Source organism: Buceros rhinoceros, unplaced genomic scaffold (genome assembly GCF_000710305.1).
Source record: "Buceros rhinoceros silvestris isolate BGI_N320 unplaced genomic scaffold, ASM71030v1 scaffold3556, whole genome shotgun sequence".
Taxonomy (NCBI): Eukaryota; Metazoa; Chordata; class Aves; order Bucerotiformes; family Bucerotidae; genus Buceros; species Buceros rhinoceros.
This window is the reverse complement of record NW_010419131.1, coordinates 11976-23268: the sequence shown is the minus strand read 5'-3', so window position 1 is coordinate 23268 and position 11293 is coordinate 11976. Positions and strand designations below refer to the sequence as shown.

Here is an 11293-nt window from a genome sequence, read left to right as displayed (position 1 = left end):
ACGGTTACCTTGTTTTCAAATTCCTGCTGGGCATTTAAAAAAGGAAGAAAAAAAACACTGTTTTTTTGAGATTATTGGTATGGATCCAGTCCAGAAATACTTGTGGCTATAAATTACTTTCTGTGACTTTTTATTAGATTGAAAATGTGTTGGTTATTTCTAGATGTTCTTTCTTACTTCCATGCTTTGTCCTCTTACAGATCTCCTCCACAACCTCCCTTGAGCCAAGCAGATGAAGGTGAAATCACATGGGGAAGTGATGAACTGCCAATTGAATCAGTCAGCGAGGAACGTGTAAATAAAGGCAAGAACCTTAACAAACAATCAGTGGAAAACTGAGGATCACATTAAATAAAATGTCAAAAGTGAATTTTAAAATGTCCTGGATATGTTTTTGAGGGTGTAATGACAGGTATGATGGGAAATCTGAGAGTTTAGCAACCCCCTGGAAAGGATCTTCACAGCTTTGTGTGATATGTGAGAGTTAATAGGAACAAGTGCTGGCGACATAGCGCTTGTAGTTGTAGTAGAGTTGAAACCAGCTGAGATGCTTTCTCCCATTGCATCTCGCTGACAAAAGCTGTGACAATATAGATGTTTGACTGTGATCAGGTTGATATATTGTGTGCTTCACATAATGCCTACTCCATGCTCAAATTAGGCAGTATTTCTTCTTTGTCTTGACTCTCATTCTTCCACTGCTGCTCAACATGGCTGAGTGGAACACTGCTCGATTTGATACGTTTGGCAGAATCTAGTTTATACTTTTTGAGATAGCATTAGAAATACCAGTTCCTGAAATTCATACACAGCAGTCTTTCATCCACAGTCATTAAAAAAAAAACAAGGATAGTCCATGTAAACCTTCAGAACAAGTCAGTGGATTTTGGACACTTTCAATTATGACACTGGAGACTTTTGGTTTATTAATTTTGTTGTGCTTCAGAGAAACACTGATGGCCTGATAGAAAGCAAGCTTTATTGGAAAAAAAAGTGTATTTAACACATCTTATGATTACCACTTGAAAGACACGTTGAGTACAAATACTAAAAATAAAATAACAGGCTGGAATGTTTAAGTGGAGAGTTCTGAATTTATCCCTGTGTGCATTCATCAGTTTTGTAAGTTATTTTGTGAAGAACTTAGATTTAAAACTTTGAAATTTGTTTCAGTGTATTTATTGGAAGTTCAGGAAAATTGTTTTTTGGATTCCTTAAAGCTGATTTTGCGTCATACCGGTTTTGTTTGTTAATTTGGTTTTGCCTGTCAAACTGAGAGGACATCTAGCTGCTGTAGGAAGGCTTTCTAGAAAAAACAGGGAGTACAGTAGTGAACAGCTGCAAGGAAATCCAACATTGCACTCCGGTTTTTAAGTTTCCCTATTTTTAGCTATTTATTTATTTACATTTATATCAATCAGTTTTGGTTTTCTGCTAGATTTCCCTTTGGTGACAAACGAAGAGATCTCTGCACTCCCCACTGTGAATGTGCTCCCTGGAGGCAAGTACTCAGGAACCAAACTGAAGTCGGTGATCAGGATGTTGCATGGATTGCTGGAACAGGGAGTCCCTTCTAAAGAGATTGAAGTAAGTAACTATTTGTCCTTTATGTCCTGTTTCTCTGGTATGAAACAGTTAGAAATAGAATGGCTGGTTCATCCCTGCCTTAAATACCACAGCTCTTTAATTTGCAGCTCTAAAGGGATGAAAAGACTTCTTTTACCAGAGACTTCTCTCCCTTCCCCCCACTAGCTGCTAAGAGAGATTAGTTTGAACCAAGAATTCAGTTCAGAAGTGTGTTTACATCATTCTTGCTTCTGGTAAATTACCAAGTGAATACCTCGTTAACAGGCATAGACAGGGTAAATAAAGGCTTCAATCTAGCTGCAGAATGTGAAAACAGCCTTTCCAAAGTCTTAAGTCAATCATGTTTCACTGTATCTCCTTTAGGAGAAAGATAAAATATTTACTGGATAGTAAGTTTTCATTTTGTTTCATTTTCTTAGCTAAATGAAATTAGATTCCTTCCTGTGACTGAGTTGTTTGGCATATCTGCATTGGTATTTTTTTAAATTATTCTGTCAAAGACTTGGTTACATAACTGCTCTTAACACTTGTTAACATTCAGCAACTTCTAATGCACATGTAATTACTTCTTTTCAGAATCTTCAGGAGTTAAAACCTTTGGATCAGTGTTTGATTGGACAAGCAAAGGAGAATAGGAAAAAGAACAGATACAAAAACATACTTCCTTGTAAGTCCTACCTAATCTGAAGTTCATTGTCGATACTTTGTCACCACCCGAATGGTCAGATGGATTGGATCAGAAGTGGGATGGTTTGATTCCCAATCCTAGTCCTGCTGCTGTGTGAGAGGGGGTGGGGAAATGTGCTACTCGTTTTCTGCTCCTAAAGCAAGCATTTATAAAGCAGTTTAACAATGATGAATGATAGACTACTGTAGTAGGTAGGGATGGATCTTCACAGATTCTTCAGTTGTTTAAGCAGATCCTGTTTAGTAAATGAGATACACCTAAGGAGCCAGACAAGATTTTTCCAGTTTTACCCATATAAAATTGGAAAAACAGACATGTATACTATTGCCAGTAAATTTCCTGCAACAAAATTCTGTTTGTTAGGTGGGAGATACATGGAGAAGCATGAACTGACAAGGGTTTAGTTCTGAGTGAGAAATACTCAGTTTCAGAGGTGCTGCAGTTGAAATTGCATATCCAGCCTGTCTGCTGATTTATATTTCTCCTCTAGCTGTCCTTTAATTTACTCAACGAGAAGTACTGATGAGTATCCTAAAGCATGAATTGTAGTGATTTTTAAAAAAATAAGTATCTGGAAGCATCTGTGGAAGTGAATACTATGTGAGTCTGTAAGGCTCAGCATCTCTACTGTGTGCATGCATAACAGGGAGGTATTTTTGTTGTGTGGGCATTCCAGATGACACCACTAGAGTACCTCTTGGGCTTGAAGGTGGATACATCAATGCCAGCTTCATTCGCATGCCAGTGGGGAATGAAGAGTTTGTTTACATTGCGTGTCAAGGACCTCTGCCTACTACCGTAGCAGACTTCTGGCAAATGGTTTGGGAGCAAAACTGTACTGTGATTGCCATGATGACTCAGGAGGTTGAAGGAGAAAAGATAAAATGCCAGCGTTACTGGCCGGATGTACTCAGTAAAACCACAATGATAAATGATAAACTACGGCTTGCTCTTGTAAGACTCCAGCAGCTGAAGGGCTTTATCATTAGAGTGCTGGAGCTAGAAGAGATTCAGGTAAGTGAATCTAATTCTGCATGCTGGGAATTTTTTTCTGAGTGGCATTTTTATCTGCATACTTCTGGCTTGCCTGCTTTCAATCACTGTGACTACATCAAGAAAGAGGTAACCCAGAGCTTCCACCAGTGATCATTGCTTGGGCAACTCTTCCTCAGTGCAGCTTGTGCTACTCTGTGACCTTTATAGGAGAAGGCGGTTGGGCCAGAGGATGATCTCGTTATGCTAATGAGACTCTAAATTTTGTCTCCCTAGGTGCCTTTGGCCCCCAAAACATATATAGGGATATGAAATTCACTAATAATTCAGTCTGGCTTTTTTATTCCTCTGTGTGATCAGCTCGGTCTGGACGGTGAACCTTATGCTATTCAGTTACATGCTAGTTATTTTCAGTTTAGCTCATCCTTTCTCTTTTTTTATTGAATTACATAACACCTTCATTGGGCAAATCTGTCTCTTCTGAGACTGCTTCCTTTGGGAACTCACCTTTTGTCTTTTTATTCTTGCCATGTGTTTACATTTTGTTGTTATTAAACCTCAGACAGGTGAAGTGCGGCACATTTCCCATCTGAACTTCATCGCCTGGCCTGACCATGACACCCCTTCTCAACCAGATGATCTGCTTACTTTCATCTCCTACATGCGGCACGTCCACAAATCGGGACCTATCATAACTCACTGCAGTGCAGGCATTGGACGATCAGGGACTCTTATTTGTATAGACGTTGTGCTGGGGTTAATCAGCAGAGACCTCGATGTGAGTACCCAAGAGGGTTGGCTGAGCTGTGCTTTTGACTTGCAGGAATGTGTTCCATGAGATCTGTTTAATTGTTTGAAGAATATGCCATGCTTTTGAGGGTAGCATGCTGGCTGTATCTTAATGTAACGTAAATCAAAGTGTAAAATGACCTGTGAAATACCTGTGAAATATTTGTTGATGATCCAGGGAGGAAAGAGCTTTAATACCATCCACTGGTTCTTGGGTTAGCTCAGGGAAATTTAAGTGTCCTGTTTGACACCTCAGCAATCTAACATTGTTAGGTGCCACTAGAGATGTTCCAGGGTATTTTGTAAGGACATCTCCTGCTGTAGTGGACTTCTAGCATGTTGCTTGGGAACCGTGGTGTGTTGCCGTGATGATTAGGGCAGTCAGAGGAAAAGTTTGAACACCTGCCTTATGGCTGGATGTACTTGGAGGAACTAGAATGTTAAATGGTGTTAGGGCTGAGAGCTGTGGTGCTCAGTTGATGAGAGATCCATGAACTTGTTGAAGGACAGCTGGAAGCCAACCAGAGTATCTGTTTGGGCAATCAAATCAAACTCAGTGTACAAACATCTCAACTGGAGATAAGAGTGTGTAATTAACTTTTCCACCACAACCAAGGATGTGCTTTCTAGGTGATCCAGAGGAGGATGCTGCCTTCCTTATATTTATGTCCTTCGGTGGCCTGGTGTAGCAAATCTTTTTGTGGATTTGTAGAGAAGATGAGCTATGTCATGCTCAGCAGGGTTTCTAAGTACCCACTAAATGTCTAGAACTTTATCAGTCTGGAGAAATAAAAAGTGGTTTATTAGGTTGCACCAAGCGGCTCTATTTTCTGCACACTCAGCTCCCAATAAGAGCAAGCACGCAAGACTGCGCCCAGGGAAAGCAAGCAAGAGAAGGGGGGTGTCTGAGGTAGGAGGGCTGCATCCATATTGCCCAGAGACAACACAGGCTGGTTATCTACCAGACTTGCACAGACTATAGCGAATTGTTGCTTGTTTCACTACTAACTGCTTAATCCTCATTGGATTCCTTGGTTTGATGCTGGGGATGTTTCTTTTATGTGCATGTATGTCTGTCTTGAATGTTTAACTTGCTGTTTGTTTTGGTAGTTTGACATCTCAGACCTGGTGCGCACAATGCGTCTGCAGAGACACGGGATGGTTCAGACAGAGGTGAGTCTGGCTTCCCCAGCTAGACACTGAGGGAACGACGCTGGAGCTCTGACTCTGACGTGCCGGGAAGCTTTCTGTGATGCACACAGTGATTGCCTTTATGCCCTCTAATGCACGCTTCTGTCATGAGAATTAAATCAGATGGATACCAATGAGTAGCAGTGCTTATCTAACAGTTAGAAATGCATGCAGTTTTTAACGTGCTGTGCTGCTTGGTCTGTGTTTAAAAAAGAGAAAAAAAGTCGGGAGTTTTCATCTTCAAAAGCGTGTGTTATAGAGGAAGTCAGTTGAGCGCTTTTGGCTAAAAATTGTATTATAAACTGAAGATAAGGCCTAACTAGAAATTTCAGAGATGTCCTGAAATTTCCTTTGAGGAACTGTTCATCCACAAGTTAAATTAAATTTTTAGGAATAATTTAAAGCTACAGCTAATTAACTTGTTAATTAGTCTTGTTAAAATCTGCACTTTTTCACTTTTTCTTCAAATGTGAAGGAATTGTCAAATCATAGTAGGAAAAAAAAAAGCACACAAAAATCCCACCACCAAAAAAACCTAAAACCAAGCCACAGAACTGTCAACCCTACCTCCCACTCCAAAACACGTATCCCAGCTCCCACACACGTATCACTGAGATTAGGATAAGTTGCACTGTCATCCGAGCTCTGAGTTAGTGGGCATGGATACAAGACCTTCAAATTCGCTTGCTCTCTTCGTTTCTGCGTAGATACTTCCTTTGCTTGAGATGGTTTTGGTGTGAAGGGAGGATAAATGCCCCTTACTAAGATGTATCTTTAGTGGCGGGGAGCGCCTGAATTTGTTTTAAGTTGAGGTTGCGTATTTGTGATTTTTTTTTTTTGGTGGGGGTTTTATTTAACTGTAGAAAGAGTTTTGGGATCAAGTGCTGTGCACCTGTGAAGTGCAGGCGAGAGCGAACCGCTTAGGTGGTGCATGCGTTTTTCACGTGTTTTGTGATGTCCTTTCTTTGCAGGATCAGTACATTTTCTGCTATCAAGTTGTCCTTTATGTCCTGAATCATCTCCAACACGAAGAACAACAGAGAGGCAAAAGAAATACTGAAGTAGAAGAGCTTTTAAAATAAGGAAGCAAGGAGATCCGAAGGCTCTCAAATGTTTTCTGTGTTCTGCCAATAGTTTTCCAGTCCCTTTCTTCTTTTCTGTAAAATCGCCCCCATCAATTCCGTACAGGGTATATAGTTGTAAGGGAAAGGGATAGCTCATACAATACCACTGCTTTCTCCAGCCCCATGCACACATATGTGAGATTTTTGTATAACAGTAAAGAATATTTAATGAAGCTGCATTTTTTGCAGTTTCCTTCATATGTGATAAAACACTGAAATAAATATTTTAATTAAAAAAAGTAAATAATAAGAAAAAAGTAATCTTATAATACTTCCTGCGGTTCTGTAATTGTTTTGATGTGTTTATTTCTTATGGAGTAGGGGAGTGGGAGGGATGAAACAGTATTTTTATCCTGGTAAGCTTTATTACAAAGACATTTTCCTTGTCTCTTTTAAAAGATTGTTTATGGCACAGAATTTTTGCCCTTTTAGTTCAGTTACAACTATTTTATAGAGGGTATCTTGAAATCAGCAATTAAATGATGCCTGTTAGCATAAGGATAGTAGTAACTGTTTACTGTAAGTATCACAGTTAATAATGTTTACTGCATAGTTTCATGTATATATTTATATACTTTTACAAAAAAGCTGAATTATCAGGTGTCTAAGCTTCTAACTGATTAGGCACCTCCACTCTGTAAATAAAAACCACACCTGAAGTACACTGATCAGTGGGTCTGGGTATGTTTGTGTCCCTGTGACTGGTTTTTTTCTTAGACTTAGTTGGTATCCTTCATTGTGGTTGCTGTGCTGCTTAAGAAATTTGCACCAACAGGGATATGCCCATTTTAAATTTGAAGTGTCCTCCTGACTGGGAAAAAAAAAACCAACCCAAACTGCAGAGCTGTGGGTTCCCTCCTGGAGAGTTTCCATGCTGTGGTGAAAGGAAGAGGATATTCTCCTTCCCTCTTGTTTTTAAGCATACCCGGGCTTTGAGACTCATATCACATTTTGGGGGGGGGGTGTTTGCATTTGGATGCTGTGACAGTGACAACAACGTAATCTACTCAATGCAACCAGGTTTGAGGTGCGAGGCAGGATATCGGGTTCTACGTAACTTGGTGTTTTAGTGATCGTGTAAACAGTGAAAACTGTTTTGAAAGGAAATCTTCATTTTATGTTGCTGAACGAAAACGTTGGATGATGAATAACTGCAGTCAGCCAGCGCAGGGGAGCATTCAGGGGTTGAACAGAATTGCTCTGCCAGCGTCCTCAACCAGAACTGAGGCTTGTGACTTGTGCTGTCAGAGAACACCCCCTGCAGCCGATATTCGACCTGAACTTGAACATCACTTGTGCTTTATTTCTACTGATTTTTGTCAGCCAGCCAAGGGGGGTCTGCGAGGAGTTTTATTTCTTATTGGGATGTTAGGGAAGGGGTGGTTGGTTATGTTTGAAGTGCTACAAAGATCTTGCTAGCTAAGATAATGTGATCTGAAGGATAAGTCATTGGGCTGGGGGTAGATTTAATTACTAACTTCCTCAAGTGGGTCCCAGGAAATGGATTTCATCTTCCTTGTTGTGCTGTGATGGCATCCATAATAAATTACGGTAGGGCCCTGACTGCCACTTCAGTATAATACCCAGATTCCCAAATAACGTGTTCTCTAAACGAGTTAACTTGGTCACTGAAGCAGCCTGGTATTCAGTAACAAGGAGCTTTGCATGGGCTAAATTAGCTTCTCAACTCCCTATAAAGCCAGATTGGGTATTTCCACTGTCCTTAACAGATGCACTGGGATGTCCCATAAAAAAAATACATAGTTTATCCTACATCTGCCTCTTCATGTGTGCTCATAATTCCTTTGAATCATATGGGGTTTTTTTATTTCTTTGAGGGGGAAGTACATGTTCAGCATCACATTTTTCTGTTGCTGGGTTATCCTCCACAGACCATAAACCTATTTTATTGTTCTTCATAAAAGTTCAGGTGGCTGATTTGCTGTGGAAAATACGGCAGCACACCAGTTTTTCAGCCTTTCCTTCCTAAAGAAGCTGCTGTGTAAGTCTGTTGTGTTACCTCTCAGATCGCCAACGTCAGTAATGCTGTCAGTCAGAGTTACAGGGATTGTTAAATTCCTGAGGCAGCTTGTGACCAAAATTGCAGCTAATTTCTGTAGGCCATCGCTAGTAGCCCATTGGCAGCTATGCGCGAAAGCCATCTCGGAAAATGTTTTCTTCTTTTAGCATCAAGATCATTGGAAAAGCTTGTGTCACCTCAGACTACTCTTACTACTGATTTTCTGGCTTTTGATGTATTTTGAACAAATAAATTCAGGTGCCTTTCAGGGCCAGTTTTGTACCGTGGCAAAACACGTGTGGGCAGCAGCTGTAGGATTGCTCTAGGGTGACTGTCGATCTGAGCTTCACCGCTCTTTTCATCCTCATCAGACGGCAGTGCTTCCTGTTCTCCTTAAAACCCGTTGTCCTTCTGAAGCACTTGACAAAGTCCAGGAGCTTCACCTCACTGTCCACATCACATTTTTGTTAATTGCTTGTGCAGGCAATCTGACAAGCCGTGCATAGAAGAATCGTAGGAGGCTGCAGTACTCGGGTTGTCTATGCAGTAGTACTGCAGACCAGAAACGTGCTTTGGATATCCTCTCTCTGTACCGTGTGGCACACAGAACTGGTGAAGGAAACTGCTGGAGTGCCGGCAGCACTGGGAAGTGAGGTCCCTTGCGCTTCATGCTAACAGGCACAGTGTCACACAGATTGCTCCGTCTGGCAGAAGTGTGGCTTGCTGGGATCGCTTTTCACAGCAGCAGGATATCCCTGCGTGTTGTGCAGGTGTGTTGTGATCTGACCATCACACAGAGAACTGGCGGACTCCGTGAGTGCTTCCAAATGTATTCCATGTCTCTGAGTACTGTGATCCCGAGTGCAGGTGTTAGTCGTGTGCAGAAGACATTCCCATTCCTCTACGTTCTGTTCTATTTCTTTTCTCCTTTTGCTACAGCTCTCCATTCCAGACTCCATTGTTTGTGCCGTCGATGATGGGTAAATCGCAGAGAGATACGCCTTTGCTCCAGCCACGGCTTTCAAAGTGGAAGGTTATTTTGCAAACATATGATTAATAACCTGCTTTAGCATATAGATTAATTAAAGAAGGTATGCACAGGAATTCAGGGAGTGTACAGCGGCGTTCTGGGGTTCTGCTCTACCGTTTCCCCAGTAGTGCGTTTGTGATCGTAGCTGCAGCTCCACCTTCAACCGTGCATGCTGTAGTTGCATTGTAAGGAGCAGATCACTCATCAAGAGTTGTCAACACTTTGAGTTACTGTTCGTGTCTTGAAATCTTGACAGAGGTGGAATTCAAAGCTTCAGTAAAGGAGTCTGGACTTGGTTCCACCTCCAACAGTGCTGAGCATTCAGATGAAGACCACTGCAGCCCAAGTGCGTTAAACATTTTGCATGTAACAATTGTCTGTCTCCTTGAGGAGGGTAAGCCGACCTCAATGTGCTGAGCAAGCTGTAGGAGTCTTTTGGAAGCTGGACAGGGATAGAGGATAAAGCAGAAGAGTACTTGGCTCTGCATTGTAAGATGGGATCAATTTCTCCACAGCTACTTTGACACTTGTCAAGCAAATAAATTTCTCATGTCACAGGCTTGTGAGTCTAAAAATATCCTGGCCTTGAGTGGTCAAGAGTCTGGAGTGCGGCAGAGCTGTAGCAGCTGTATCATCTTGTATCTCCTGTGCGTGGCCTTTTCTGGAATAGAGTAGGAAGACGGGCCACCACAAGACCATCTGAAGGGACACCTTTCGAGCCTGTTGGAGCTGGCCCCAAAGAGCACAGGCAGCTGATGGCCTGTTGCCTTGTTTGTCTCATAGGTGACCCTTGCTCTGATGCCACACAGGCTACTGGTATGTTCAAAACAGGGACTGTCAGCCTGGCACATACAGTCGATTTGGTTTCCTGTGCCGCCTGTCCATCTTAATGTAAACTGTGGATTTCTTGAGGTCAAATCTATCTTTTTGGTTCTGGTATTGTTTAGTGTAGTCTTAGTGTGTGACAAGGCTTTTTTTTTTTTTAGCAGTTGGTTCTCTAACAATGAATAATAATGTCTCAAAGACCTGTGACCTCTGACTTGGATAATTAAAGTGACTGGTCTAGGTGGTCTTGGTGTATCCATGAGGAAAATCTTCATTTACAATAAATGAAATTATAAAGGTCAGGTCCTTTTATCTCAGGATCTTTAACAACTGCCAAAAGCTCTGAAGCACCTGCCACACTGCCTTGGTGGCTCCCAAAGCTGACTGTTGGTGTAACGATACAAAGGCATCGTTCCCCGTTCCGCTGTGGAAACGGTTGTTGCACCGATGCTACAGGTAATAGCGGGGGTGACCAGTTATCAGGAGGCACCTCCGCAGTGGTAGTGTTCCTCCAGCGCTGCCAGTCTCCCCACGGGCACAGTTTGGTCGCAGAATCCGGTGCCCTAAAGGAAAGGATTGCCGAAGCACAGCTACCTGCTTTGCATGGCGCTTCTCAATGAATCATAAACCCTTGGCAAGCCAGGTTAGATTTATGCAGGAGCTACGTGAGCCAGGCATGCAGTTAAACGAGCAGAGTTGTCTGTTCATATGATAATCGTTCTGCATTCGTCCCCTTTCTGTAGCCTGTTTCTTCATGCAGGGCTGTGTTTTCTTGCCAGCAGAGCGCAGTTTGTTTGTTTGTTTGTTTGTTTTGAATCCCTGGATCCTGTGAACATTCAGCAATTCTCACATGACACGTAGGTCAGTCCCTACCGTGACTACCTTGCACTCCCGCCAGCCAGGCTATTGCCCTGGGCCTTCTGGTCCATGGACGTTGGATGTGGCAATGGTTGCTTTAGAAATGATCGTTATCTGGGCCGGGATGCAGAAATATTTGCCTGAGTAGGATTTTTTGTGTCTAGTCACACGGATGTACTAGCAGGAAT

The 11293-nt window shown here is 42.0% G+C and overlaps 1 protein-coding gene across 1 annotated transcript in view; it reads left to right on the top strand.

Moving 5' to 3' along the window:
- Positions 1 to 6330, top strand: part of LOC104495762 (tyrosine-protein phosphatase non-receptor type 13-like) — an 11253-nt gene extending 4923 nt beyond the window's left edge. Inside the window, exons 7-13 of the mRNA XM_010138771.1 lie at positions 201 to 304; positions 1439 to 1587; positions 2164 to 2254; positions 2952 to 3289; positions 3831 to 4046; positions 5168 to 5230; positions 6220 to 6330. Coding sequence (XP_010137073.1) covers positions 201 to 304; positions 1439 to 1587; positions 2164 to 2254; positions 2952 to 3289; positions 3831 to 4046; positions 5168 to 5230; positions 6220 to 6330 — 1072 coding nt within the window. The remainder of the gene's footprint in view (positions 1 to 200; positions 305 to 1438; positions 1588 to 2163; positions 2255 to 2951; positions 3290 to 3830; positions 4047 to 5167; positions 5231 to 6219) is intronic.
- Positions 6331 to 11293: the final 4963 nt, after the last annotated feature.